Source organism: Nannospalax galili, unplaced genomic scaffold, assembly GCF_000622305.1.
Source record: "Nannospalax galili isolate Female #2095 unplaced genomic scaffold, S.galili_v1.0 scaffold675, whole genome shotgun sequence".
NCBI lineage: Eukaryota > Metazoa > Chordata > Mammalia > Rodentia > Spalacidae > Nannospalax > Nannospalax galili.
In genome coordinates this window covers 472,241-495,014 of record NW_008337205.1, presented here as the reverse complement: position 1 = coordinate 495,014, position 22,774 = coordinate 472,241, and the positions used below count along the sequence as shown (strand labels likewise).

The following is a 22,774-nucleotide window of genomic DNA, read 5'->3' as shown; positions in this document are numbered from 1 at the left end:
GAGCTCTGTGAGATCATGTGTATATAACAAGTTTCAGGCCAGCGGAGGCTACAGGAGGCCCTGTGTCAAACAACCAAAAAAAAAAAAGAATTCAGAGTCATCCTTGGCTACATAGTCAGTTGAGGCCACAAGGCCAGACTGGGCTACATGAGATCCTGTCTCCAAAAAAAAAACCTCCCAAGATCTAATGAGTTGGGGAGAGACCCCAGCCAGCAGTCAGAGTTGGAGCCATGCTTCTGGTCAGGCTGGTGGCAGCTTTTGTCCCCAGGGAGGCAGCTCAGATGGGTCTTCCTTGAAAGGTCAGTGCCACCTGCAGCAGCTGGTACCCCAGTTCCTGCTGCTTGCCCCCAGGTAGGAACTCCTCTGACAGCTCTCTGAAAGTGCTGCAGATCCGGCGGGCCTTGATATGTCTGCGGTGGATAGCATGTGTCCACTGGTGCCGTGCAGGCCCTGCCAGCACCAGCAAGGAGCGGCAGGGTATGGAAATGGCTACTTCCACCTTCTGGCAGGGAACAGACCTGCTGGGAGTCTCGATGCTGCCTGCAAAGGCATCCGGTCCAATGTAAGGGGCTGAGCACAGCAGCAGGCTGTCAGGGGCATCATGGGACATGGACACCACAGTAGCAGACAGGAGGTTGAGGCTCACCAGTCGTTCACCCCACAGCCAGGCATCATCTATGTGGGGATCGATGGCTGAGCCCCGTTCTGGGTTGTAGTCGAGATTACACTGTTCCACTGGCTGGAAGTCCTCCAGACCCGGGTAGAGCCCCATTCTCTGAACCACCTTCTGGCTGAAGCTGGGGAGACCTTGGAAGCCCGCCATCTTTAGTTTCTGCTTCCGAAAGTTGACTTTGGGGCCATAATCCTGAAGGGTAGGAACAAACATGAGTGGGGAAACAGCTCAGATTAAGAAATGCCAACCCTGAGGCTGGGGAAATGGCCTTATCTGTCCTTAACTCCAGTTTCAGGGGATCTGACTCCCTCTTCTGGCCTCCAAGGGTACCTGCATGCAGGTGCACAACCACACAGACACACACATATAGACATAATTTAAAAAATAATGGTAGGTCTAGAGAGATGGTTCAGCAGTTAAAAGCACTGGCTACTTTTGCAGGTTACTGGTGTTCAGTTCCCAGCCCCTACATGGTGGCTAACAACCACTGTAATTCCAAGTTCCAGGGGGACCTGATGCCTTCTTCTAGCCTCCCAGCACTCCATGACATGGGTACAGGCAAAATACTCACACAAATTAATAAATAAAATTTAAGCAATCAAAAACTTTAAATAATAAAGTCTTTAATAATAAAAAAGAGAAAAAAATTCTGCTAACTGGCACTGCCTAGAGCACCAGAGAGATGAGTCAGGTCAACCCGGGGAAAGTGAAGTTGATATCACAGACAGGGCTTCTGCAAGGGAGCGGGGAAAGGGAAATACAGTGGGTGGCTGGGGCAGAGAGGTGGTTCCAGCTTTCAGAGAAGCCAGAGAGGCTCCTTCAGCTGGCTCTAACCAAACAGTATGATGCCAGGAACAGAGGGTGAGGGAGCACCTTGGAAGCTGCCATAGGAAATGACCATGTTACAGAAGTTGGGTGAGAGGAGGAAAAGTCGGAGGAAGGGGACTGTGGTCCCTGAGGGCAAGGGATGTGATGGTAAGGGGTGGCACCTGGCAGCCTCCAGCAGCCACGCAAGATGGAGAGCCCTACCTAGAACTTACCATGATCTCCCTACCAATAAGACACTGCAGGAGGGGTTGGAGATGGGGGACAGCCTCACCTTACAAAAAGGCCCACACACCTATCAGACAGGCCACCCAGTCTCTACCCAGGATACTTGGGTTGTGGCCAGAGAGGAGAAAGCCAGGGACCCTTCAGGGATCTATGACTTTCTCATGAAAACCAAGGCTGTCCTTCAGGTCAGGTCAGGTCAGGCCAGGCCAGGCCAGCCCTCAGGCTAGTTGGGACCATCATACCTGTTTCCTCCGCCCAGACTGGGAGAGCTTCCAGGGGTCACGGTCCATCAGACGTACCATCTCAATCTCTTCCTCTGGGGTCACAAAGTCCTCTATCACTGTCACTCCCGGGAAGGGGAAGGCCCAGCCCTCATAGTCAGAGTCCTCAGCCCCCACAGCCCAGCCTGTGTCCGGGCAATAAAGGAAATGGTATGGTTTCTGTAAAAGACAGAGATGGAGGTCAGGTGATGGCTCAGTTGGCAGAGTGGCAGACCTGAGTTCCAGTCCCCAGAACCCATATGAAAAAAAACTAGGTGGAGCTGGGTGTGGTGGCACATGCCTTTAATCCCAGCACTCAAGAGCCAGAGGCAGGCAGATCTCTGTGAGAATTAAACCTTGGATTGTTGTTTGTAGCAAGGGAGGAGGGAGATGGACATTATGTAGATTCATCATCACCCCCCCGCAGCAGAATATAAAATTTAGTATCTTTTGGGGGTGTTTCTATGTAGCCCAGGGTGGCCCTAAATTCCCCATCTTCCTGCTTCAGTCTCCTGAGTGCTGGTATTGCAAGCATGTATCATCATGTCTAGCTAAAATTTACCATCTAATGGTGGCTCAGTGGTTAAAAGAGCTTGCTGCTGTTCCAGAGGACCTGAATTCAGTTCCCAGAATCCACATCAGGCAGCTCACAACCTCTTGTAACTCCAGCTCAAGAAGATCCAACACCCTCTTCTGGCCTCCACTGGCACCTGCACTTGTGTGCACACACGTTTTATGTGTATGAGTGTTTTGCCTATATGCATTTATGTGAACATTGCAACTCCTTTAAAACCTTTTAGAACACATCCAGCCTGTTCAGTGACTCAGGGCCTTTTGTGCCCAGGCCCCTTGGATCTCTGAAGCGTCACCTCACTTGACCACCCCAGGCCCCTTTCCCAAGTAATCTCCTAACTATTGGCCCTGGCAACTTGCTACAGGACTGCCAAGGCAGCACAAATACTTTTTTTCATTCATTTATCCATTGCCCGTTTGGATGGATGGATTTCCCATATGGACGACCTAGTATTCAGCACTTTTTCATGGTTAACCCCAGATGTTAAATTAACGCCTCTAGGCTTTAATCCCTGCCGGTCTTATGGCCAAGCTGGGCTTCAGTTTCACCATATGAGGCAAGAATTTTTCTGGGTATGAATCTTGTCCCAGCCCTTACCTGCAGGGAGCGCTGCCAGGGCGGGTCCCGGTGGCACTGTGCCTCGCAGATCAGACAGGTCCGGATGCCCTTGCAGCCGCACTCCTGGATACTTTCAGGAACCTCAGCAGCAACAGCCGCCGCAGCCAGAGCCGCCATTGTGCGGTCGGGACAGCCAGGCCGCGCGGGGGCTGCTAGGAGTTGTAGTCCCTGCGCACGGAGTTGGGCGGGGCCCGTGTCTGGAGTTCTGCTTCCTTCCGGTCGCCGCGGCCTCACAGAGGGTTTACGCGGCGCCACCTCCTGGGCTCCGTGGCTGCGGGCATCCGTGACCGGGCTTCGGGCCAGCGGGGGTTCGGCTGGGCTCCGGGCCAGCGCCGGGCCGCGGTCCCCACGAACACCCATGGGTCCCCTCACGGCGCGGCTGCTCATACAACGAGGGCGACCGAAGACCGACAGGCTTGGAAGGATCCGGAGTCTGGAGTAAGAGCAGGCGGGGGGCTGAAGCTGGATCCCGGTTGGGGGCCCCCGCGGCAGGTCTCCTTTCCCAGTCCGGATCACCCAATGGGCGGGATGCAAAGCCGGTACCCTTCCCCATCCCTTGCCTGCCGCCGTTATCCCGTTATTCGACTCTGGCTCCCGCCGGGGAGCTCGCGCGTGCGCGGAAGGTCTTGTCTGTAGACATGCGCGGGACTTTTGCAGCCCCAGACGGATTAGAAAGTTGTTGAGAATTCAAGAAAGTATTGAGGGGAGTAGCCCAGAGGAGCCGGCGGAGATTGGGAAAAACATTCAAGAGGAAGCTTTGCGTCCTCTGGTTCCAAAGTCGTTACAAGATCTCGCACTCGCGAGTAAAACCAACGCCCTGCGTTAGAGGCCAACCTGGACTATATAGTGAGTTTCAGACTAGTCTGGGCTACGGTGTTCCAAACCAAACGAAATCAAACCAAACCAAACGGTCCTGTTTAGCTCATGCCTTTAACCCCAGCACTCGGGAGGCGAAGGCAGGCCAGCCTGGTCTACATAGTGAGACTGCCTCAAAAAAAAAAAAAAAAAAAAAAAAGTGGCGGGGGGCGGGGCTTGCCCGTGCCTGCAGAAGAAATAGCAGGTGAAAATTCTTGTGGGGCCCATTGGGGTGCTGTGGAATGACGCAGTCAGCCTGCCCTCTGTGCTTTCTTGCCTGCCCTCACCCTAGCCTGTCTGGGCTGAAGCTGCTGTCAGAGCACTTGGACCCCAGCCTTTTGGCCCGCCTGAAGCAGCTGCAGGAGCTGGACCTCTCTGACAACCTGCTGGAGACGCTGCCTCCCAACGTGGGCCTGCCCCACCTGCGCATCCTCCACTGCGCCAACAACCAACTGTGGGATGTCACTACCTTGGCTCAGTTCCCAGAGCTTGAGGAACTGAGCCTGGAAGGCAATCCCTTCCTGACGGTGAGAGGCCTCCCCAACAGCCCTTTGCCCAGGACCAGTACTCTTTGGGGGCGAGAGGAGCACCTCAGACTTCACTAGCCCTTCTGGGTTTGGTTTTGTTTGAGAAAGGGTCTCATGTAGACCAGGTTGGCCTCAAACAACTATATAGCCAAGGATGACCTTGAACTTTAAAAAAAATTTTTTTTTGATTTATTTTTATTTTATGTGTATGTGTGTTTTGCCTGCATATATTAAGTGCACCACACATGTGTAATGCCCATGGAGGCCAGAAGAGGGAGTCAGATCCCCTGGAACTGGAGTTACAGACAGCTGTTAGCCATCCTGTGTGTGCTAGGAATTGAACCCAGCTCCTCTTCAAAAGCAGCCAATGTTCTTAACCACTGTGCTATCTTTCCAGCCTATGACTTTGAACTTCTGATCTTCCAGCCTCTACCTCCCGAGGGCTGGCCATGTACCACCCAGTTTTTATGTGGTGCTGGGGGATCCAACTCAGGGCTTGCTGCCTGCCAGGGAAACCCTCTACCAACTATATCCTCACCCCTGTTTGGGTTTTTGTTGCCCCCCCCCTCAAATTTTGTTGTTTTTCTTATTTGAGACAAAGTCTTGCTATATAGCCTAGGCTAGAGACACTTGCTTAGCTCTCCTGGGTGTTGGGATTACAGGTGTGCACCACCCACCCCTGACTTTGTTATTCCCCCATCACCTAGGTCAATGACAACTTGAAAGTGTCCTTTCTCCTGCCCAAGCTGCGGAAGATCAATGGCAAGGATATGTCAGCAACCTGTTCTCAGGTGGAGAATCTGAACCAGGAGCTCACCAACAGGGTAAGGGCATAGGGAGGAATGGAAGTAGATATTGGGAGGTGTGTAGCAGGGGACCTTGCCTGACAGCCCCAAGCTTGACTTGTTATGCTAAGCCTGGTTGTTTTGCTTTCTGTATTTGGTACTATAGGAATGGCAGGAAGCTAGGACTCTTGCAGAGGAACTCTGTGATGGGCTGTTTCTTCAGAGATAAGGTCTAGCTGTGTAGTCCAGGCTGGCCTAGGACTCACCATTTAGCCCAGGCTGGCCTAGAACTCAGAATCCTCCTGCCTTGCCTCCCAAGTGCTGGGATTACAGGTGTACACCACTATGTCCTATCATACCAGGCCATTACATGTTGCTTAGGGTTTATCCAGCTACAGATAAGAGACTATAATTGCAGAAGCTTCCAGAGGGCAGTATAGTTAACATACCTTGTGATCATGAGGAGGGTAGACGTGCTGTATGTGGCCAGGATTGCTGGGATGAGCTGGGCCTGGTTCTGGTCCCTCTCACACCAGGTTAGAGCCTATTGGCAGAAGTTCCTGACCACCCGGGACCCTGAAGAGGATGCTGAGAAAGCTCGGGCTGATTTTGTGAGATCTGCTGTCAGGGATGTGTGTTACGGTCCTGAGTCCCTCAGCGAATTCACTCAGTGGAGGGTATGTCACCCGGCAACATTGTGCTGGGAGTCGATGTCCCTGGCTCTGGGCTGTCCTGGAGAAGTCCCTGCCTTGCGATGAATTGAGGAACTATGGGGAGTGGAATGGGTCAGGGAATGGAGCCCTGGTGGCCACGCAGGCCCTTTCCCACCTTGAGAAGCAAAGCTCCTTCTAACCAGATGGCTGGGGAGGGGCTAAGAACACCTAAGAGGGCCTGGACTCATCCAGGTGCGGATGATCTCCGAGGAACTGGCAGCCTCAGGTGGGACCCAGGTGCATGAAGCAGATGTTTCAAAGAAGTCTCCCCAAGCCACAGCTGCCTGCAAGCCCAGGGTGAGTATTTCCACACAGCTGCACTAGTGCACAGAGGGTCCTCTATGAACTCAGGAGATGGGAAGGATGCCTTAGCATGTTAGTCAGCCTTCCTTTGCTGTGACATCATACCTGAGATAATCAACTTATAAGGTGGAAAGTTTTGTTTTGGCTCAGGGATTCAGTCCACAGTCTTATCTCCCAATTGCTGTGCACCTGTGCTGAGGCCATATGTACATGTTGAGTTCATGTAGAGGGGGAGATCTTTGTACCTCATGGCAGCCAGGAGCAGAGAGAGAAAGGAACCAATGTCCCTGTGTCCCCTTCAAGGCGATGTCACCTATACCCTCCAGTTAGTCCATAGGCTGCTGACCAAGGCTTTTAACCTACGGACCCTTGGGCGACATGTTTCCAACCCTAACAGTAAGTTTGCTCCATGACCATGTATCAGCTCTTGCTTTCTGTACCCACAAGAGGGTGCAGTTCAGCTCTTGGGGGACTTTAGTTGGGGGAAAGGAAGCTCCTGAGCCAGTGGTCACATGGTCACAAGCCCCGCTCTCCCTCAGCAGGCCAGAATGATGACCTCAAAACAGCCTGATGATGTCCCACTCAACCTATCTTCCTCCAAGAGACTTCGTGTCTCCCTGCCAGCTAAGATGGAGGACCTATCTGTGGACTCTGATGGAGGACAGGTAAGCTTCCTGGGTGTCAGGGATGGGGGGAGGCAGACAGGGCATGCCCAGAGCAGCCCTGACCTCCTGTGTCCCCACAGGCCTCCCTGCAGCTGGAGCCCCTGCACTTCCTACAGTGTCACAGCAGAAACAACAGCCCAAAAGACCTAGAGACACAGCTGTGGTCCTGCGCCTTTGAGCCTGTTCGGGAGGAGGGTGCGTGGTACAGAGGCAGAGGGTGTTGGGAGGCCCAGGCCACACAAGTGTGCTCAGTGGGGGTCAGAGATTAAAAGGTGCCTGGGAAAATTAGTAAGACCTTGTGTCAGAACAAAGAGTAAAAAGAGGGGCCTGTTAGATGGCTCAGTGGTTAAGAGTACTTGCTGTTCTTGGAGAGGGCTGGAGTTCAATACTCAGCACCTATGTGGGGGAGCTCACAGTTGTCTGTAACTCCATCTCCAGGGGATCCGATGCCGTCTTCTGTCCTTCACAGGCACTTGCACTCATGTGCACAAACCCCCAAAAGACATGGCTCAGTGGTTAAGAATGCTGGCTGCTCTTCTAGACATCCTGGGTTCGATTCCTGACACCCACGTGGTGGCTAACAACCATCCATAACACCAGTTTCAGGGTATCCAATGCCCTCTTCTGACCACCGTGGGCATTGTATAACACAGTGCACTTACATACATGCAGGCAAAACACTCATACACACATACACATAAAATGAAAATAAATAAGCCAGATGTGGTGGCACATAACTTTAATCCAGCACTCAGGAAACAGAGGCAGGTGGATCTCTTGTGAGTTTGAGGCCAGCCTGGTCTACATAGTGAGTTCCAGGCCAATAAATAAGTAAATTAAAAAAAAATATATATATATATATATATAGTAAAAAGAAGGCTAGGGATGTAACTTAGTGGTGGAGCTCTTGCCTATCATGCAGGAGGCTATGAGTTCATCCCGTATATGCCAGAAAAAGTTAAGTGGCATGGAGGCCAGAAAAAGGGAGCAGCAGGAAGGAACTTTACAGAAAACATATTTACTCAGGTGATCCCATAAACAGGGCACTCAGGATCCACGTCCCAGACTGTGGCTACATGTGGTGGAGAGGCTGTTTGCGTGATAGACTGCCAGATGGGCATCATACTCCACAAATACAAGTCTCCAGGCGAGGTGAGTGTTAGGGACCCATTTCTGCATAGTGTTGGGTGCTGTGGTAGGAGCTCTGGGATTGGAGGTCCAAGATAGGCTATCTGTCCCCACCCCTACCACCTTTGTTTTTAATTTTTTTTTTTATGTGTATGCATGTATTGCCTGCATGTAGGTAAGTGCACCCATGTCGTGCAATTCCTGCGGAGGTCAGAGGCTGTGGGATCCCCTGGGACTGGAGTTACGGACAGTTGTTAGCTGCCATGTGGGTGCTGGGATTCGAACCCTGGTCTTCTGCAAGAACAACCAGTGTTCTTAACCACTGAGCCATCTCTTCAGCCCCGTTTTTGTTTTTTTGGAGGGTTAGAACCTGGGCCACAGGCATCTACCTTGGAGCCAGACCCCCAGCCCCTCACTGGGAGATCCTAGGAAAGTGCTCTACCACTGAGCCACACACCCTCCAGCCCTTCACTGGGGGATTCTAGGCAGATGCTCCACCACCGAGCCACCCCATACCTCCCAGGAGCTTCTCTTTGCTGCAGGATCTCACTTCCCCAGACTAGCCCACCCAGTAAGCTGCCACTTGTTCCCCTGCTCATGACCACTTCCCCTTCCTTATCAGGAATTCTTTTCTGTGGCCTGGACAGTCCTAACAGTGGTCACCCAGACAGGCCACAAGAAGCGTTGGAGTGTGCTGGCAGCTGCAGGCCTGCGGGGCGTGATCCGGCTACTGCATGTGCGTGCAGGCTTTTGCTGCGGGGTCATCCGGGCCCATAAGAAGGCCATTGCCACCCTCTGCTTCAGCCCCACCTATGAGACTCACCTCTTCAGTAAGACCCTCACCTTGGGCCTTTCCTAGCATCATAGTCTTATCTGCCCTGGCCTCAGTGTCCCCTCCCCAGGATGGTAAGGTTCAGAGGCTTCTGGACCCAGATGGCTTTGATAGGAAGTGATGCAACTTCTAGTCAACTGGGATTCCCATTCTAGTTTTGTCTCCAACCTGCTGTGTGGCCTTGAAGTTTTCCAGCAACGTGAGTTGCTCTGTTTTCCCATCGGGAACCTGGGTAGTTATTCCTGGCCGTCAGGTGTGGTGAGCTTAGCACAGATGATGGATGAACCACAAAGATGGCTGTGTCACTTTGCATGCTAGATTCAGGCAGGAGTCTGAGGATTGTAGGCTCATGAGTCCTCATCCTGGCCACTATCTGCCCTCCCTGCTATTGATAAGCTCCAGGGGACCCACAGCCTCAGCCTGCAAGGTCTCCATAGGGCTCCCTACTTTAACTGGTCCTCTCCTTAGCGGCCTCTTATGACAAACGGATCATCCTCTGGGACATCGGGATGCCCAATCATGACTATGAGTTCCAGGCCAGGTGAGAGGCTGTGGGATGGCCTGGGAGGGGCAGGCTGCTGGGGTGAGGCTTAGGGTCTGGAGGCTCATGATTTCCTATATACACATCTGTTCACAGTCAGCTCCTCATATTGGACTCTGCTTCCATCCCCCTGCGCCTCTCTCCGGTTGCCTCCTGCCCTGATGCCTACCTGCTGGCTGGCTGTGAGGGTGGATGCTGTTGCTGGGACGTGCGCTTAGACCAGCCCCAGAAGCGGAGGTGAGGATGCTGGACCTCAGAGCTGGGGCGGCAGGTGCACATGGTCCCCAGGCAACCCTGGCACACCACACTGCTGCCTGGGCTGCCTCAGAGACTGTGTTCAGGGGCCTCTCTTCACCTTTAACCACCATGCTGTGACTCAACAGTGTGAATCTCCTGCCTAAGCCTCATGTCCCAGTCTGTGAAGAGGCAGTGGTGGCTTATATCCCAGGGCTCTTGTCAGGGGAGTGGAGATGGGGTCTGGTCAGGGAAGAAGCTTTAGTGATAAACCTTTGTATCCATGTGAGAAGCCTCCAAGACAGCTCGGTATGGGTTCACTGCCCTCAAGGGGCATAGGCCAGTCAGGAAGATGGCATTAAACTTGTGCCCAAGAGGGTGAGGGCTGTAGCTCAGTTGGTAGAGTGCTTGCCAAATATTCATGAAGCCCTGGGTCCAATCCCCCAGCACCAAATAAACCAAGTGTGTGGAAATGCGTGCCTCTGATGCCAGCACTTGAGAGGTAGAGGTACAAGTTACATCATCCTTGGCTACCTAGAGTGTGGGAGGATATACTGGGCTACATGAGACCTTGTCTCAAAAAAAAAAAGCCCCAGAGGGTGACATCAGTTAAAAGGCATGAGGCAACCTGATGGTTGTTCTTCCAGAGACCCTAGAGTTGACAGGGAACAGCAGATGCACAGGCCAGGGGTGGAGAGAGTTTGATGGACCATTTTGGCACAGCGGAGGGTCATAGCCATGGTGAAGGGCAAGGCTGCCCAGGCAGTGGGTGCTGGACTTTGTGAGCTGTGGTATTAGTGGAATTTGGTTTGTGCTGCCTGTCGCTCACAGAAGGCAGTGAGCAGAGATGGAAATTGAATGTTAAATCTGTGCTTTAGTCAAGAGAGCCTGCCATCCAGGAGGCCGGAGGGGAGTCAGAGAGCCTGCCATCCGGGAGGCCAGAGGGGAGGCAGAGCCTGCCATCCGGGAGGCCAGAGGGGAGGCAGAGAGCCTGCCATCCGGGAGGCCAGAGGGGAGGCAGAGCCTGCCATCCGGGAGGCCAGAGGGGAGGCAGAGAGCCTGCCATCCGGGAGGCCAGAGGGGAGGCAGAGCCTGCCATCCGTCCAGCCAGAGGGGAGTCAGAGAGCCTGCCATCCGGGAGGCCAGAGGGGAGTCAGAGAGCCTGCCATCCTGGAGGCCAGAGGGGAGTCAAAGCCTGCCATCCGGGAGGCCAGAGGGGAGGCAGAGAGCCTGCCATCTGGGAGGCCAGAGGAGAGTCAGAGAGCCTGTCATCCGGGAGGCCAGAAGAGAGTCTGCCTCTCCAGCCATCTCTCATTAGCACTTTTTGTTTGTTGAGACAGGGTCTCCCTATAGCCCTAGCTGTCTTGGAACTCACTCTGCAGACCAGACCTGCCTCTGCCTTCTGAGTGCTGGGATTAATGGTGTGCACCACTATGCCTGGCTCATTGGGACTTATTTTATCATAATGTGTATGCATGTGTTTGGGGGGCATACATGCCACTGTAAGGATGTGGTCAGAGGACAACTTGGTAGAGTTCGTTCTCAATTTTTACCTTTATGTAGGTTCTAGGGCTCAAACTCAAGTGGCCAGGTTTGCAAGGGAAATGGTTTTAACCCACTGAGCCATCTCACTGGTCAGCCTTTGGCTAGCTTGGTTTCAAAGAATCTACTCCTTCATTAATATCTCTGTATTGGAGGAGGGTTTTTAAAAATATTTTATTATTATTTTTTGGTCTTTTTGAAGCAGGGTCTCCCTGTAGCCCCAGCTGTCCTGGAACTATGTAGACCAGGCTGGCCTCGAACTCACAGAGATCCACTGCCTCTGCCTACCAAGTGCTAGGACTGCAGGCTTGCGCCACCACGCCCGGCTTTATTTATTATTTTTATGTGTATGAGTGTATTGCCTGCATGTATGTGAGTGCACCCGTGTCATGCAATGCCAAGGAGATCAGAAGAGGGCTTTGGATTCCCCTGGACCCTGAGTTAAGGACGGTTTTTAGCCACCATGTATGTGGGTGCTAGGAATCAAACCCCCATCTCTCCAGCCCCCAAGGGAGGAGGGTTTTTCATAAGCCAAGACCACTGAGGAAATTCTCTGAGCCAGTGCTTATATAGTGTCTAGATTGAAGGTTACCTCAGAGCAAACGGTTAACAGTGTATACATGTAAGTTTCTACCAAATGAAGTTCTGGTGTGCTTTTATTTTTATTAAAGTTATTTTTAATTACATGTATCTGTGTGTGCACATATGCACATGAGTTCAGGGGCCTGCAGAGGTCAGAGCCATCTGATGGAGCTAGAGTTACAGGTGGTTGAAAGCAGCCTGTTGTGGGTGCTGGGAACCAAACTCTGGCCCTCTGCAAGTGCTCTTAATCACTGAACCATTTCTCCAGCCCCTGTTTTTTTTTTTTTTTTTTTTTTTTGTCTTTTGGAGACAGGGTCTTCCTTAGGAACTTGCTATGTAGAGCAGGCTGGACTTGAACTCACAGAGATCTGTCTACCTCTACCTCTTACCACGCCTGGCTCCCTGTGCACTTAAAAAATTTATTATGACATTTATTGATTTATTTGTATTGCAAAAGTCAGAGGACAGCTTTCAACAGTTAGTTCTGGGTCCCAGGGATAAAACTCAGGTTGTCAGGCTTGGTGACAAACACCTTTACCCCACCCCAGCCATCTCATCAGCCCCCAATAAAGCTCTTATAGTGTCCCTGCCTGTCCTCAATCAGTGGCCAAGGTTCTATATCTTAACCCTTAGCACAAGGAACAACCCCAAAAGGATGCTGACAGGAGTGGCCCAGCTGCTTCCAGAGAGCCAAGAGGCCTGTCAGGGTGTGGTGGCAACCAGCCACTTGGTGATGGGAGACATGGGCTTCCCTGCCTTGCCTAGGAAATATCTGGACCACTTCCTCTGCTCCCTCAGGTGTACCTGCCGCCCCTCCTTGTCCCCTCAGACAACTGGCTCAGGTTTGCCTTCTGGTCAGGTGCCAGGCCCACATCCTTCCAGACTAGACCATACTCAGCTAGCTACCTCTCATTTCTTAAATTGTGTACCTGGAGGTCAAAGGACTTAATGGACCTGGTTCTCTCTTCACCTTTATGTGGGCTCTAGGAATCAAAACTCAGATCACCAGGTTTGCATGGGCAGTGCCTTTACCCAAAGTGCCACCCTCACTGGTCCCCTGCACTCAGCTTTGAACACTGGCGGTGGCCAATGTGTGTCCATGGTCCTGGTGGTGGTGGTGGGATCCTAGAGAACTCCTGCTTCTCTGGCACCCCATTCTGGAAGACCCTTCCTTCCCCATGACTCACACACCGAATTGTTGACTCCCTTTCAGGGCATAGCTGCCCAGCCCCAAGCAGGGTTTAGGCAGTGCTTTAGGCAAGCAAGCAGCTTTCTATGCCCATAGTAGCTCTAGCATCTTCTGCAGGGTGTGTGAGGTGGAGTTCGTCTTCTCTGAGGGCTCCGAAACATCTGGACAGAGAGTGGACGGGCTGGCATTTGTGAATGAGGATGTCGTGGGTGAGTGAGCCTAGCTGGGATGGCCTGGGCTGGGCCTCAGCTCTGAGGGCTGCCAAGGCACCTCCTGGGGAACAGGGAGCATATGGCAACAACCAGTCTGGGCACATGACCAGCCCAGGCACGCCTTCTCTGCCTGCAGCCTCCAAAGGGAGTGGACTGGGTACCATCTGCCTGTGGAGCTGGAGCCAGACATGGGTGGGCCGGGGCAGCCGATCCACAGTGCCTGTGGTCATCCTAGCCCAGCTGCAATGGTCATCTACTGAGCTGGCCTACTTCTCACTCAGCACCTGCCCTGGTGAGTCTACCTACCCTGTCCCACCTACTCTCCACCTCAGACCCCTGCCTATCCTTGCCCCATCTTAGGCTCTCACCTTCATTCTGATAGACAAAGGGCTCGTGCTGTGTGGGGATGAAGAGGGCAACGTGTGGATCTATGATGTCCAGCAGGTTCTAAAGCAGCCGCCTCCACTGTCAGCACCTCCGCAGGCACCCACACAGGTACTGTGTCCACACAGACACCCCAAGGCTCCTTCCCGGTGGCCTCTGGGGTAGTACTGGCTAGCAGGAGCCCAGCCCCTTCTCTTCCCAACAGATCCTGAAGTGGCCCAAGCCCATGGCCCTGGGCCAGGCAGTGACCAAGACAATGGTAAACACAGTGGTGGCCAACGCAGCCCTTACCTACCTCACAGCTCTGACAGACTCCAACATTGTGGCCATCTGGAAGAGACCCTAGCTTGGACAGGGCAGGGCAGCGTGCCAGGGGCACAACATATTAGCCCACGGCTAATGACAGAGGTCTTTGTACTAATATTTTTATTAAATTCTCTACTGTGTAATAGAAGCTTGTGGAAGCTGTGTATGGTCATGTGAGTCCCATTCAGGGGCAGTTCCTTGATTAACTCAGGCAGGCCCAGCAGTCCCAGATTCTGTTCCTGCAAGCCCCTTTGCCCATGGTCAGGGTCATCTGGCTCCATCAAGCCTGACAACCCAGGATATCACCCCTGTTGCACTTGGGTCTTTTCCTGCAATATTTTATTAGGAAAATAGCAGTCTATGTATAGGATGTGTCAGTGTTGGATGGGGAGTACCAGAGGGGGCTGTGGCTGGGACTGGCTGCTGTTTTCTGCTGGGTGTCAAGAAGGTCCGAAGCATGTAGACAGGAGCCTCACAGGCCCTGAGCAAGTCTCCTTTTGGCCTGCTATTCAATGCCTTCCTGCTTGTCCTTGATGGCCACCTGGAGAGGGAAGGAAGCAGTGATGGTTCTGGAATAACCCCAGCACCTCCTGTCTACAGTCACTTGGAAACTGTGGCTATACACTCCACATAACAGCAGAGCAGGGAAACCGGTCATAGTTGCTCCAGGGGTGCGCCACACAAGCCAGAGGTTCCTTCGCTGGCCCCAACCACCCTGCTGTGTCACCTGCTTGCTGGGGGCTGGGGCTGGGGCTGGAGTCAGTTGGGAACTGCAGCCTGGCCTGGTAGGCATATACCTATAGGGTGAAAACCTCAAAATGTGTGCCTTGTCCTAGACTAAGGGTCTTGCCCAAGAACTATGACTCCTACTCTGGGACAGGAGGCCATCCCCTAGACAGGTACCTAGAACCTGAGAAGCAGGCAGCAAAAGAAAGAGCGCTGGGGTTTGGGCTTTTTCTTTAGGGATGGTGTGCAGGGCCTTGATTATGCTAGCCTGGCACTCTACCACTGAGCCACATCCCCAGTCCCTCACTGGAGGATTCTAGGCAGGGGCTCTACCACTGAGCCACATCCCCAGCCCCTCACTGGGGGATTCTAGGCAGGGGCTCTACCACTGAGCCACATTGCCTCTACCACTGAGCCACATCCCCAGCCCCTCACTGGAGGATTCTAGGCAGGTGCTCTACCACTGAGCCACACCCCAGCCCGTCACTGGGGGATTCTAGGCAGGTGCTCTACCACTGAGCCACATCCCCAGCCCCTCACTGGAGGATTCTAGGCAGGTGCTCTACCACTGAGCCACACCCCAGCCCGTCACTGGGGGATTCTAGGCAGGTGCTCTACCACTGAGCCACATCCCCAGCCCCTCACTGGAGGATTCTAGGCAGGTGCTCTACCACTGAGCCACACCCCAGCCCCTCATTGGGGGATTATAGGCAGGTGCTCTACCTCTGAACCACACCCCAGTCACTCACTGGGAGCTCTACTGCTGGACTATACACCACAGCTTCTAGGCCACTGACTCCCCCCACCCCCCCTTACCCGGAAGCGTTCTTCCAGCAGGGAGAGCTCACTGATGAGATCTGTGATGGCATTGGTAAAGGCTTCCTGGGGGCTGTAGTCCGGGGTGGTCTGGACTCGGATGATGATCTTGTGTTCTAAGGGGTGAGGGACTTTGTAACCAGCAAACAGCACCTGTGGGTCCTTCAGCAGCTGACTGAGAGACAGGCGGAGGGTGTTGATGCAGGTAGTACCCAGTAAGCTTTCTAACAAAGTGCTTCTTTGCCCCAAACCACCAAGTTGGTGTGGTAGTACAGGCCTGTCATCCCAGCTACTCAGGCTGAGGCAGGAGGACTACAAGTTCAAAGACTTTCAAAAAATATAAAGGCGGCTGTGGATATGGCTCAGTGGTTGAGTACCTGCCTAGCATGCATGAATCTATAGGTTCAACCCCCAGTACCGGGGAAAAAGATTCTCAACTGGAAGAGCCTCAAGACCAAGTGGGAAGTCTGCATCAGCAAGGATTAAGGACCCTGGCTGGGAGCCCGAGTATGATTGTATATTCTGTCACAAGGCAGCTGAGGACCCCACTTAGGCCAGAAACATCTTGCCAGGGTTGAGGGAGCCAGAACATGCAGCTCCATTCCTGGGTACAGGCAGCAGTGGGATGAGGGCCAGATGCTGAGCTGTAGTAAAATGGCCACAGAGTCCCCAGGGAACCATCCCCACACACAGGTCCCTGTTCTATGAGGGCAGGGAAATCAAACTTGGGGTCCTGTGCTTTCATCTGCCCCTGCCACACATCTTAAGAGTTGTAAGTGGGAGCTAGAGAGATGGCTCAACAGTTAAGAGCACTGGCTGCTCTTGCAGAGGATCTGAGTTCCAGCAACCACACAGTGCTAACAACCATCCATAACTCCAGTTCTAAGGGATCCAATGCCCTCTTCTGGCCTCTGTAGGCATTGCATGACAAGAGTGCACTTACATACATGCAGGCAAAAACACTCATTTAAAAAGAAGAGGGGCTGGAGAGATGGCTCAGCAGTCTCTTGCAGAGACCAGGGTTCAGTTCCTAGTACCCACATCATGGCTAACAACAGTCTGTACTTTACATGCAGGCAATATACTCACACATAAAATAAAAACAAATATTTTTTAAAAGAGCTGCAGGTTAATCCAGGCATGGTGGCACAGTCCTTTGATTCTAGCATTTGGGAAGCAGAGACAAATTATCTGTGAGTATGAGGCCTGCCAGGGCTGTATACTGAGATGCCCCCCAAAACCCCAACCAAACAACAAATGCAGTGTTTTTTGGTGGATGAAGAGATGGCTCAGCAGTCAAGAGCACTGGCTGCTCTTGGAGACCTGGGTTCAGGTCCCAACACCCACATGGTGGCTAACAACTGTCAATAACTCCAGTTCCTGGGGATCTGATTCCCTCTTCTGGCCTCCATAGGCACTGCACACATGTGGTGCAGTTACATACATGCAAGCAAAACACTCATATACATAAAATAAGCCAATATAGAAACAAGCCTTATGTGAACAGACTTGTCAGCATCATGTTGGGGAAAAAAAATAGCACAACTGTGAAGTATTAGAGCAAGTATCTGAAAAGGTGAGATGAAGAAACTCACAGGACATGTCCTTGGTCCCCAGAGCCCCACCACACACCCCAAGGACCTCTGGCTAGAACTTACGATTTGATGATGTTTCCCAGAGTGTGGTCTTCTTTGTTGATGGTAAACAAACATGCATTGGGCACCTTAGTATCCTTGTTAATGGTGATTCTAGAAAGAGACAGAGGCAATGGCTGAGGGTGACAGCTCCCCTTTCCATGTCCAAACCTGGCCCTTGCTGATACTGGTGCAGACACTGGTAGTCATGTCTTCCAAGGGTCAGAATACCACCTTTGTGATCAAACATCCTTCAAAGTTGTAGTAGGGTTGTTCCCACTACAGAAACAAAGTTGCCAGGGCCCTTTCCCACCATGCACACTAATGAGCCTTGAAAGATCTCAACTTCAGCAAAATATTACTTATGTAGCAAGATGGCTACTTGGAAGCCTGAGCCAGTGAGATGGCTCAGTGGATAAAAGCAAGTGCTGCCAAGTCTGAAGACCTGAATCCAATTCCCACATGATGGAAGGAATGAACCAACTCCTGAAAGTTGTCCTTTGACTTCAATAAACACACCACAGCACAAGTATGTACCCAACCCAAATAAATGTACGTTTAAAAAGTTATTGTCAGCTGAGAGTGGTGGCGCATGCCTTTAATCCCAGCACTCGGGAGGCAGAGGCAGGCTAATCCCTGTGAGGTTGAGGCCAGCCTGGTGTACATAACAAGTTCCAGGCCAGCCAGGACTACATAATGAGATCCTGACTCAAAAAACAAAACAAAAACAAAAAATTATGGTATTTGGCTCCCCCTGACCCCTTGTGGGCTTTTCTACAGGATCATGGGAAGAAAGGCCCTAAAAGGCAGATCCCATCTGCCAAGGTTTGTAAAGGAATAAGACCATTTACCTCTAAATATATTTATGCTATTTACCTCATAAATACAAAATTTTTAAAAATGTATTTTTATTTTATGTGTATGAGTGTATTGCCTGCATGTATGTGAGTGCACCTGTGTCATGCAATGCCTTGGAGGTCAGAAGAAGGCTTCAGTTCCCCTAGAACTGTAGTTAAGGACGGTTTGTGGCTGCCATGTGGGTGCTGGGAATCGAACCCCAGGTCCTCTGCAAGAACAGTCAGTGCTCTTAATCGCTGAGCCATCTCTCCAGCCCAACTTAAAATTTTTTTTAAGATTGTATGTCTGTGAGTGCAGGTGCCCTCAGAGATCAGAGGTGTCAGATCCTCTGGAGCTGGAATTACAGAAAGTCATGAGCCACTGACACAGTTTCTGGGAACTGAACTCTGGTCCCCTGCAAGAGCAGTAACTGCTGAGCCATCTCTCCAGACCCCATAAAAACTCTTAAAACTGGCCTGAAGTGACATATGCCTTTAATCCCAGCACTTGGGAGGCAGAGGCAGGCAGATCTCTGTGAGTTCAAGGCCAGCCCCACTATAGGGAATCTGTCTCAAAAGATAACAAAAAAAACCTTGAAATTGTCACGGCAGTACCTACTTGGATAGCCCCACCTTGGGGCAGCCACTCCAATTTCTTTGTAGGGTATATACTTTTTTTTTGGTCTTTTTGAGACAGGGTCTCCCTATAGCCCCAGCTGGCCTTAAACTCACAGAGATCCACCTGCCTCTGCCTCCCAAGTGCTGGGATTAAAGGTGTGTGCCTTCACACCCAGCAATATACTTTGTTTTTTAAATTTATTACTTTTATGTGTGAGTGTATTGCCTGCATGTGTGTAAGTGCTCCCATGCTGTGCAATACCTGTGAAAATCAGAAGAGGGTGTTGGATTCCATGGAACTGGTGTTATAGAAGGTTGTTAGTCACCATGTGGGTGCTGGGAACCAAACCTGGGTCCTTTGCAAGAGCAGGTAGTGCTCTTAACCAACTGCCATCTAGCTAGCCACAGGGTTTGATTTGCTAAATAAACCCTTAAGCCTTACACTGTCTCTTGACTAAGTTCCTTCCTTCTAGAAGACAAGACACTCCCCTTCCTCACCCTCTGTAACACTTAAAGGCAGGCCTAAGTCTCATTCTGCAAGCTTCTCCTTTGTAGTAGTAGGGATTGAACCTACAGCCTCAGGCATGCTAGGCAAGCCACAGAGCTACAGCTACAGCCCTTGGAAGAAACTTTTAATCAGTCTGCTTATCCCTAAAGATGCCTCTGAGAGCTAGGGTCATGGCTCAGCGGTACGCCATTTACCTCACACATGTAAGGCTCTGGGTTCCATCTCTACTTCTGCCTCCTACTCCCCCTGACCCCCGCCCCTTAAAAACAAAACAAAACAAAAAAAACCCCACAATAAACCAGGACTTGTGGCTCGGGCCAGTAACCCCAGCTCCTTGAGAGGCTGAGGCAGGAGGATGGCAAGTTCAAAGCCTACTTAGATTATGGAATGAGTTCAAGGCCAACCTGGGCAACTTAGCAACATACCATCACAGAAATTTTTTAAAAAAATCTTTGTATGTGTGATGTCAGGTTGTGTGAATATAGGTTCATGCACCACCACGCCTGTGTGGAGGTGAGAGGAAAACCCCAGGTGTCGGTCCTTGCCTTCTATGTTGTTTAGGCGGGACCTCTTGTTCACACTGCATACACGTTGCTTGCTGGACTGCAAATCTTCAGGGATCCTCCTGTCTCCACTTCTCCCCATAGAAGCACTGGAATTATAAAAGAGCTACTCCACCTGGCTTTACATGGTTCCTGAGGACACAACCTCAGATCTTCAAGCTTGCATGGCAAGTGCTTTGCCCACTGAGCCATCTCCCCAACTCATCAAAAATTGTAAAAGTGAGGAAAAAAAAGAAAAAGAAACCAGCTGTGGTAGTGCTTACCTTTAGTCCCAGAACTCAGGAGGCAGAGGCAGGAGGATCTCTGTGAGATTGAGGCCTGCCTGGTCTACAGAGCAAATTCCAGGCCAGCTGGGACAACACCTGTGTCAAAAAGACCAAAAGAAAAGAAAAAGCTAGGGTGTAGCATAAAGATAGGGCACTGGCCTACCCTGGGCCAGACCCTAGGTTCCATCCCCAGTATCACACACACACGAAACCTTCTCTAGCCCATGACAGCCCACATCTGTATACCAGAGAGCACCTAACTTGGGCTCCACACCTACCCTGGATTGCTCCTTTTTTCTAAGTCAGAATTTCTCAAACTCAAAACACGGGTTTTTTGCTTATTGTGTGTGTGTGTGTGTGTGTGTGTGTGTGTGTGTGTATGTATGTGTGTGAATGTGCACGCCACACAGCACGTGATATAAGAGGACAGCCTGCAGGAGTCAGTTCTTTCCTTCTACCTTCCACCACAGGAGTCTTGGGGAACAAACGCAGGCTGTCAGGCTTGTCTGTAGGCACCTGTACCCATTAAGCCATCTCACTGGCCCAATACATGGGCATTTTAGACTCAAGCATTCTTTTCTTTACAATTTATTTTTTAAATTATTTTTATTTTGTATATGAGTAAAAGTTTTGCCTGCAGGTATCTTATGTGTATCCATGTGTGCAAGGCCTGTGGAGGCCAGAAGAGGGCATTAGATCCCCTGAAACTGGAGCATGGACAGTTAACCACTCTGAGGGTGCAGGGAACCAAACCCAGGTGCCCTGCAAGACTTAACTCCTGAACCATCTCTTCAGTCCCTGAACTACAGTATTTATTGACTGACTGAGTAATAGCTAGGATCGAAGGAACCTTGTGCATCCTAGACAAGTGCTCTGCCACTAAGATATAACTCCTATGCACTACCAAGCCGGGTGAGAGAGGATTTTAGCAACCTTTTGATAATATAACCTGAGAGTCACCAACATCTGGCTAATGCTGAGACAGTTAACCACCTAATCTTTCCTGGAGAAGCCTGTGCCCACACTTGAGAACATCTTACTTACCCCCACTTGGTGTGGCTTACCTTCTTTTGTGCGCCCCTCTTTCAATCCTCATGCTCGAGCCTATATTAAATTATCTTTAATAAAATTACCAACTCTGATTTATTAAACTGACTAGTCCTGGAATACTTTTTCAGCACGAACCCCAGACTGGCCTGAATCGAAGTCTCCAAAAAGTCTAGGGGAATTAATTCCTCGGGCTGCAGAGGGTGACTGTGAAGCTGTGTCTCTGTCCCTTCACCGCTACCATAACCATCCTCCCGCCTCAGGTACCCAAGTACTAGAAATACAGGCGGGATGTCGGTTCTAAAGTCGTCACTGCACGGTTCGGATGGACTGAAGAGGATGCCGGGTCCCAGAGGGACCCTTTGGAGGCTGACGCTCTGGGTTCGAATACAGGTCCAGCCATTTCCAGAGTCTGGGGCAAGTGACCCAATGTCCTCGAGCCTCATTTTCCTTATGTGCAAAATGCATGCACTCGCCAATGCTTTGCCACTGAGCAGACAGATACTCAAAGCAAAACCCACTTCGGTCCCCCGGGCGGGCGCAGTGCCGCGCTCCGCAGGGACTGACGTCCGGCAGACTCCCAACCAACGGTCCCGGCTCCAGCCAGCCTCACTTACTTCTTTTCGCCTTCGAAGAGCAAGAACGACTCGAAGGCCGGAGGAGCGTTCATCCTGGCGCCGCACTCACGTCCTCAAACTCGAACGCGCCTCCGCGCGGAGCCCTAAAATGCGACCACTTCCGGGTTACGCAGGCGCAGCCAATTCGGGGAAGCACCTGGCCCGGCGCGCCCCCTGTTGGTCAGGAGGACCTTGTGCAGGCAGCGAGGCCATGAGCGACGCGCATGCGTCAGTCTAAGCGCATGCTCTGATTGCTGGGACCCTTACTCTTCCTGTACCCTGCAATCCTGCTCCAGACTCAGTTGGAATTTGAGCTGTGCTTTTGTAGGCGCCTAATGACACTTGACTTCCCTCTTTGGAAATGTTTCCATAGAGTAGCATCTGGATAAAAGACCGGGACATGGGGTATCGGGGAGTGTTGGCTGGCAGAAGGGAAGGACGGGGTCTGAGGGAAGTATTGATGTGTAAATAACGCCCCCCCTGGAAAAGTGGCCAGTGTGGAGTACTCCTGGAAGATCCCTGACTGGTCTGACTCGACTTATTTAAAAAACTTTTTTTGAATTATGTATTTTTATGTGTATGAGTGTTTTGTCTGCATATATGTAAGTGCACCATGTATGTGCAATGCCTACAGAGGCCAGAAGAGGCTGTCGGATTCCCCTGGAGCTGGAGTTACAGGTAGTTGTAAGCTGCCCAGTGTGGGTGCTGGAAAGAGAACCTGAATCCTTTGTATGAGCAACAAGTGCTCGTAAATGATGAGCCATCTCTCCAGCCCCTGTGGTGGTTAAGTTTGTCAACTTGATGTAATTTAGAAGCACTATGGATGCAAACACTTTCGGCTGTGTGGTGTGAGTGATTCTAGAACCCATGTTTTGTTTGTTTTGAGCCAGGGTCTCACTGAAGCCACAGATGACCTGGAACTCGATATTGAGACCAGGGTCCGTTCCCCGCCCCCTCCCTCCTGAGTGCTGGGACTAAAGGCATGCACCACTACAACTGGCTTTATTTTTTTTTTCTTTTGAAACAAGATCTTGCTATATTATATAGCTCTGGCTGGCCTGGAACTGGCTATGTAGACTAGGCTAGCCTCCAGCTCAGATCCGCCTGCCTCTGCCTAAGTGCTGACTTTAAAGATGTATGCCACCACATCTGGCTTGATTCTGGAAA

General features: G+C 51.5%; 3 protein-coding genes across 6 annotated transcripts; 1 reads left to right on the top strand and 2 right to left on the bottom strand.

Annotated features, from left to right (window-relative positions):
• Positions 1–277: 277 nt before the first annotated feature.
• On the bottom strand, positions 278–3,111 carry Alkbh4 (alkB homolog 4, lysine demethylase). Its single transcript, XM_017797933.2, has 3 exons — positions 3,076–3,111; positions 1,969–2,166; positions 278–865 (listed from the first exon to the last, which is right to left on the bottom strand). Exons 1-3 carry the CDS (start codon positions 3,109–3,111, stop codon positions 278–280), a joined length of 822 nt encoding a protein of 273 aa, XP_017653422.2.
• A 54-nt stretch (positions 3,112–3,165) lies between these two features.
• Positions 3,166–14,121, top strand: Lrwd1 (leucine rich repeats and WD repeat domain containing 1). Of its 2 annotated transcripts, none has more exons than XM_008832288.3 (15): positions 3,166–3,616; positions 4,326–4,560; positions 5,268–5,384; positions 5,882–6,022; positions 6,251–6,355; positions 6,904–7,026; positions 7,107–7,221; positions 8,069–8,178; positions 8,777–8,984; positions 9,455–9,527; positions 9,624–9,764; positions 13,192–13,283; positions 13,423–13,578; positions 13,669–13,781; positions 13,876–14,121. In XM_008832288.3, exons 1-15 carry the CDS (start codon positions 3,222–3,224, stop codon positions 14,014–14,016), a joined length of 2,265 nt encoding a protein of 754 aa, XP_008830510.2. In that variant the 5' UTR covers positions 3,166–3,221; the 3' UTR covers positions 14,017–14,121. The 2 variants fall into 2 exon arrangements, with proteins under 2 accessions (XP_008830510.2, XP_017653420.1); XM_017797931.2 differs by having other exon boundaries at positions 6,901–7,026.
• Positions 14,122–14,297: 176 nt separating this feature from the next.
• Polr2j (RNA polymerase II subunit J) lies at positions 14,298–21,761 on the bottom strand. 3 transcript variants are annotated; one of them, XM_008832283.3, is made up of 4 exons: positions 21,608–21,761; positions 17,177–17,266; positions 15,519–15,693; positions 14,299–14,517 (listed from the first exon to the last, which is right to left on the bottom strand). In XM_008832283.3, the coding sequence occupies exons 1-4, from the start codon at positions 21,658–21,660 to the stop codon at positions 14,482–14,484; spliced, it is 354 nt and encodes a 117-aa protein (XP_008830505.1). In that variant the 5' UTR covers positions 21,661–21,761; the 3' UTR covers positions 14,299–14,481. The 3 variants fall into 3 exon arrangements, with proteins under 3 accessions (XP_008830507.1, XP_008830505.1, XP_008830506.1); XM_008832284.3 differs by lacking the exon at positions 21,608–21,761 and adding an exon at positions 19,660–19,776; XM_008832285.3 differs by lacking the exon at positions 15,519–15,693 and having other exon boundaries at positions 14,298–14,517.
• Between the last annotated feature and the right edge of the window lie 1,013 nt (positions 21,762–22,774).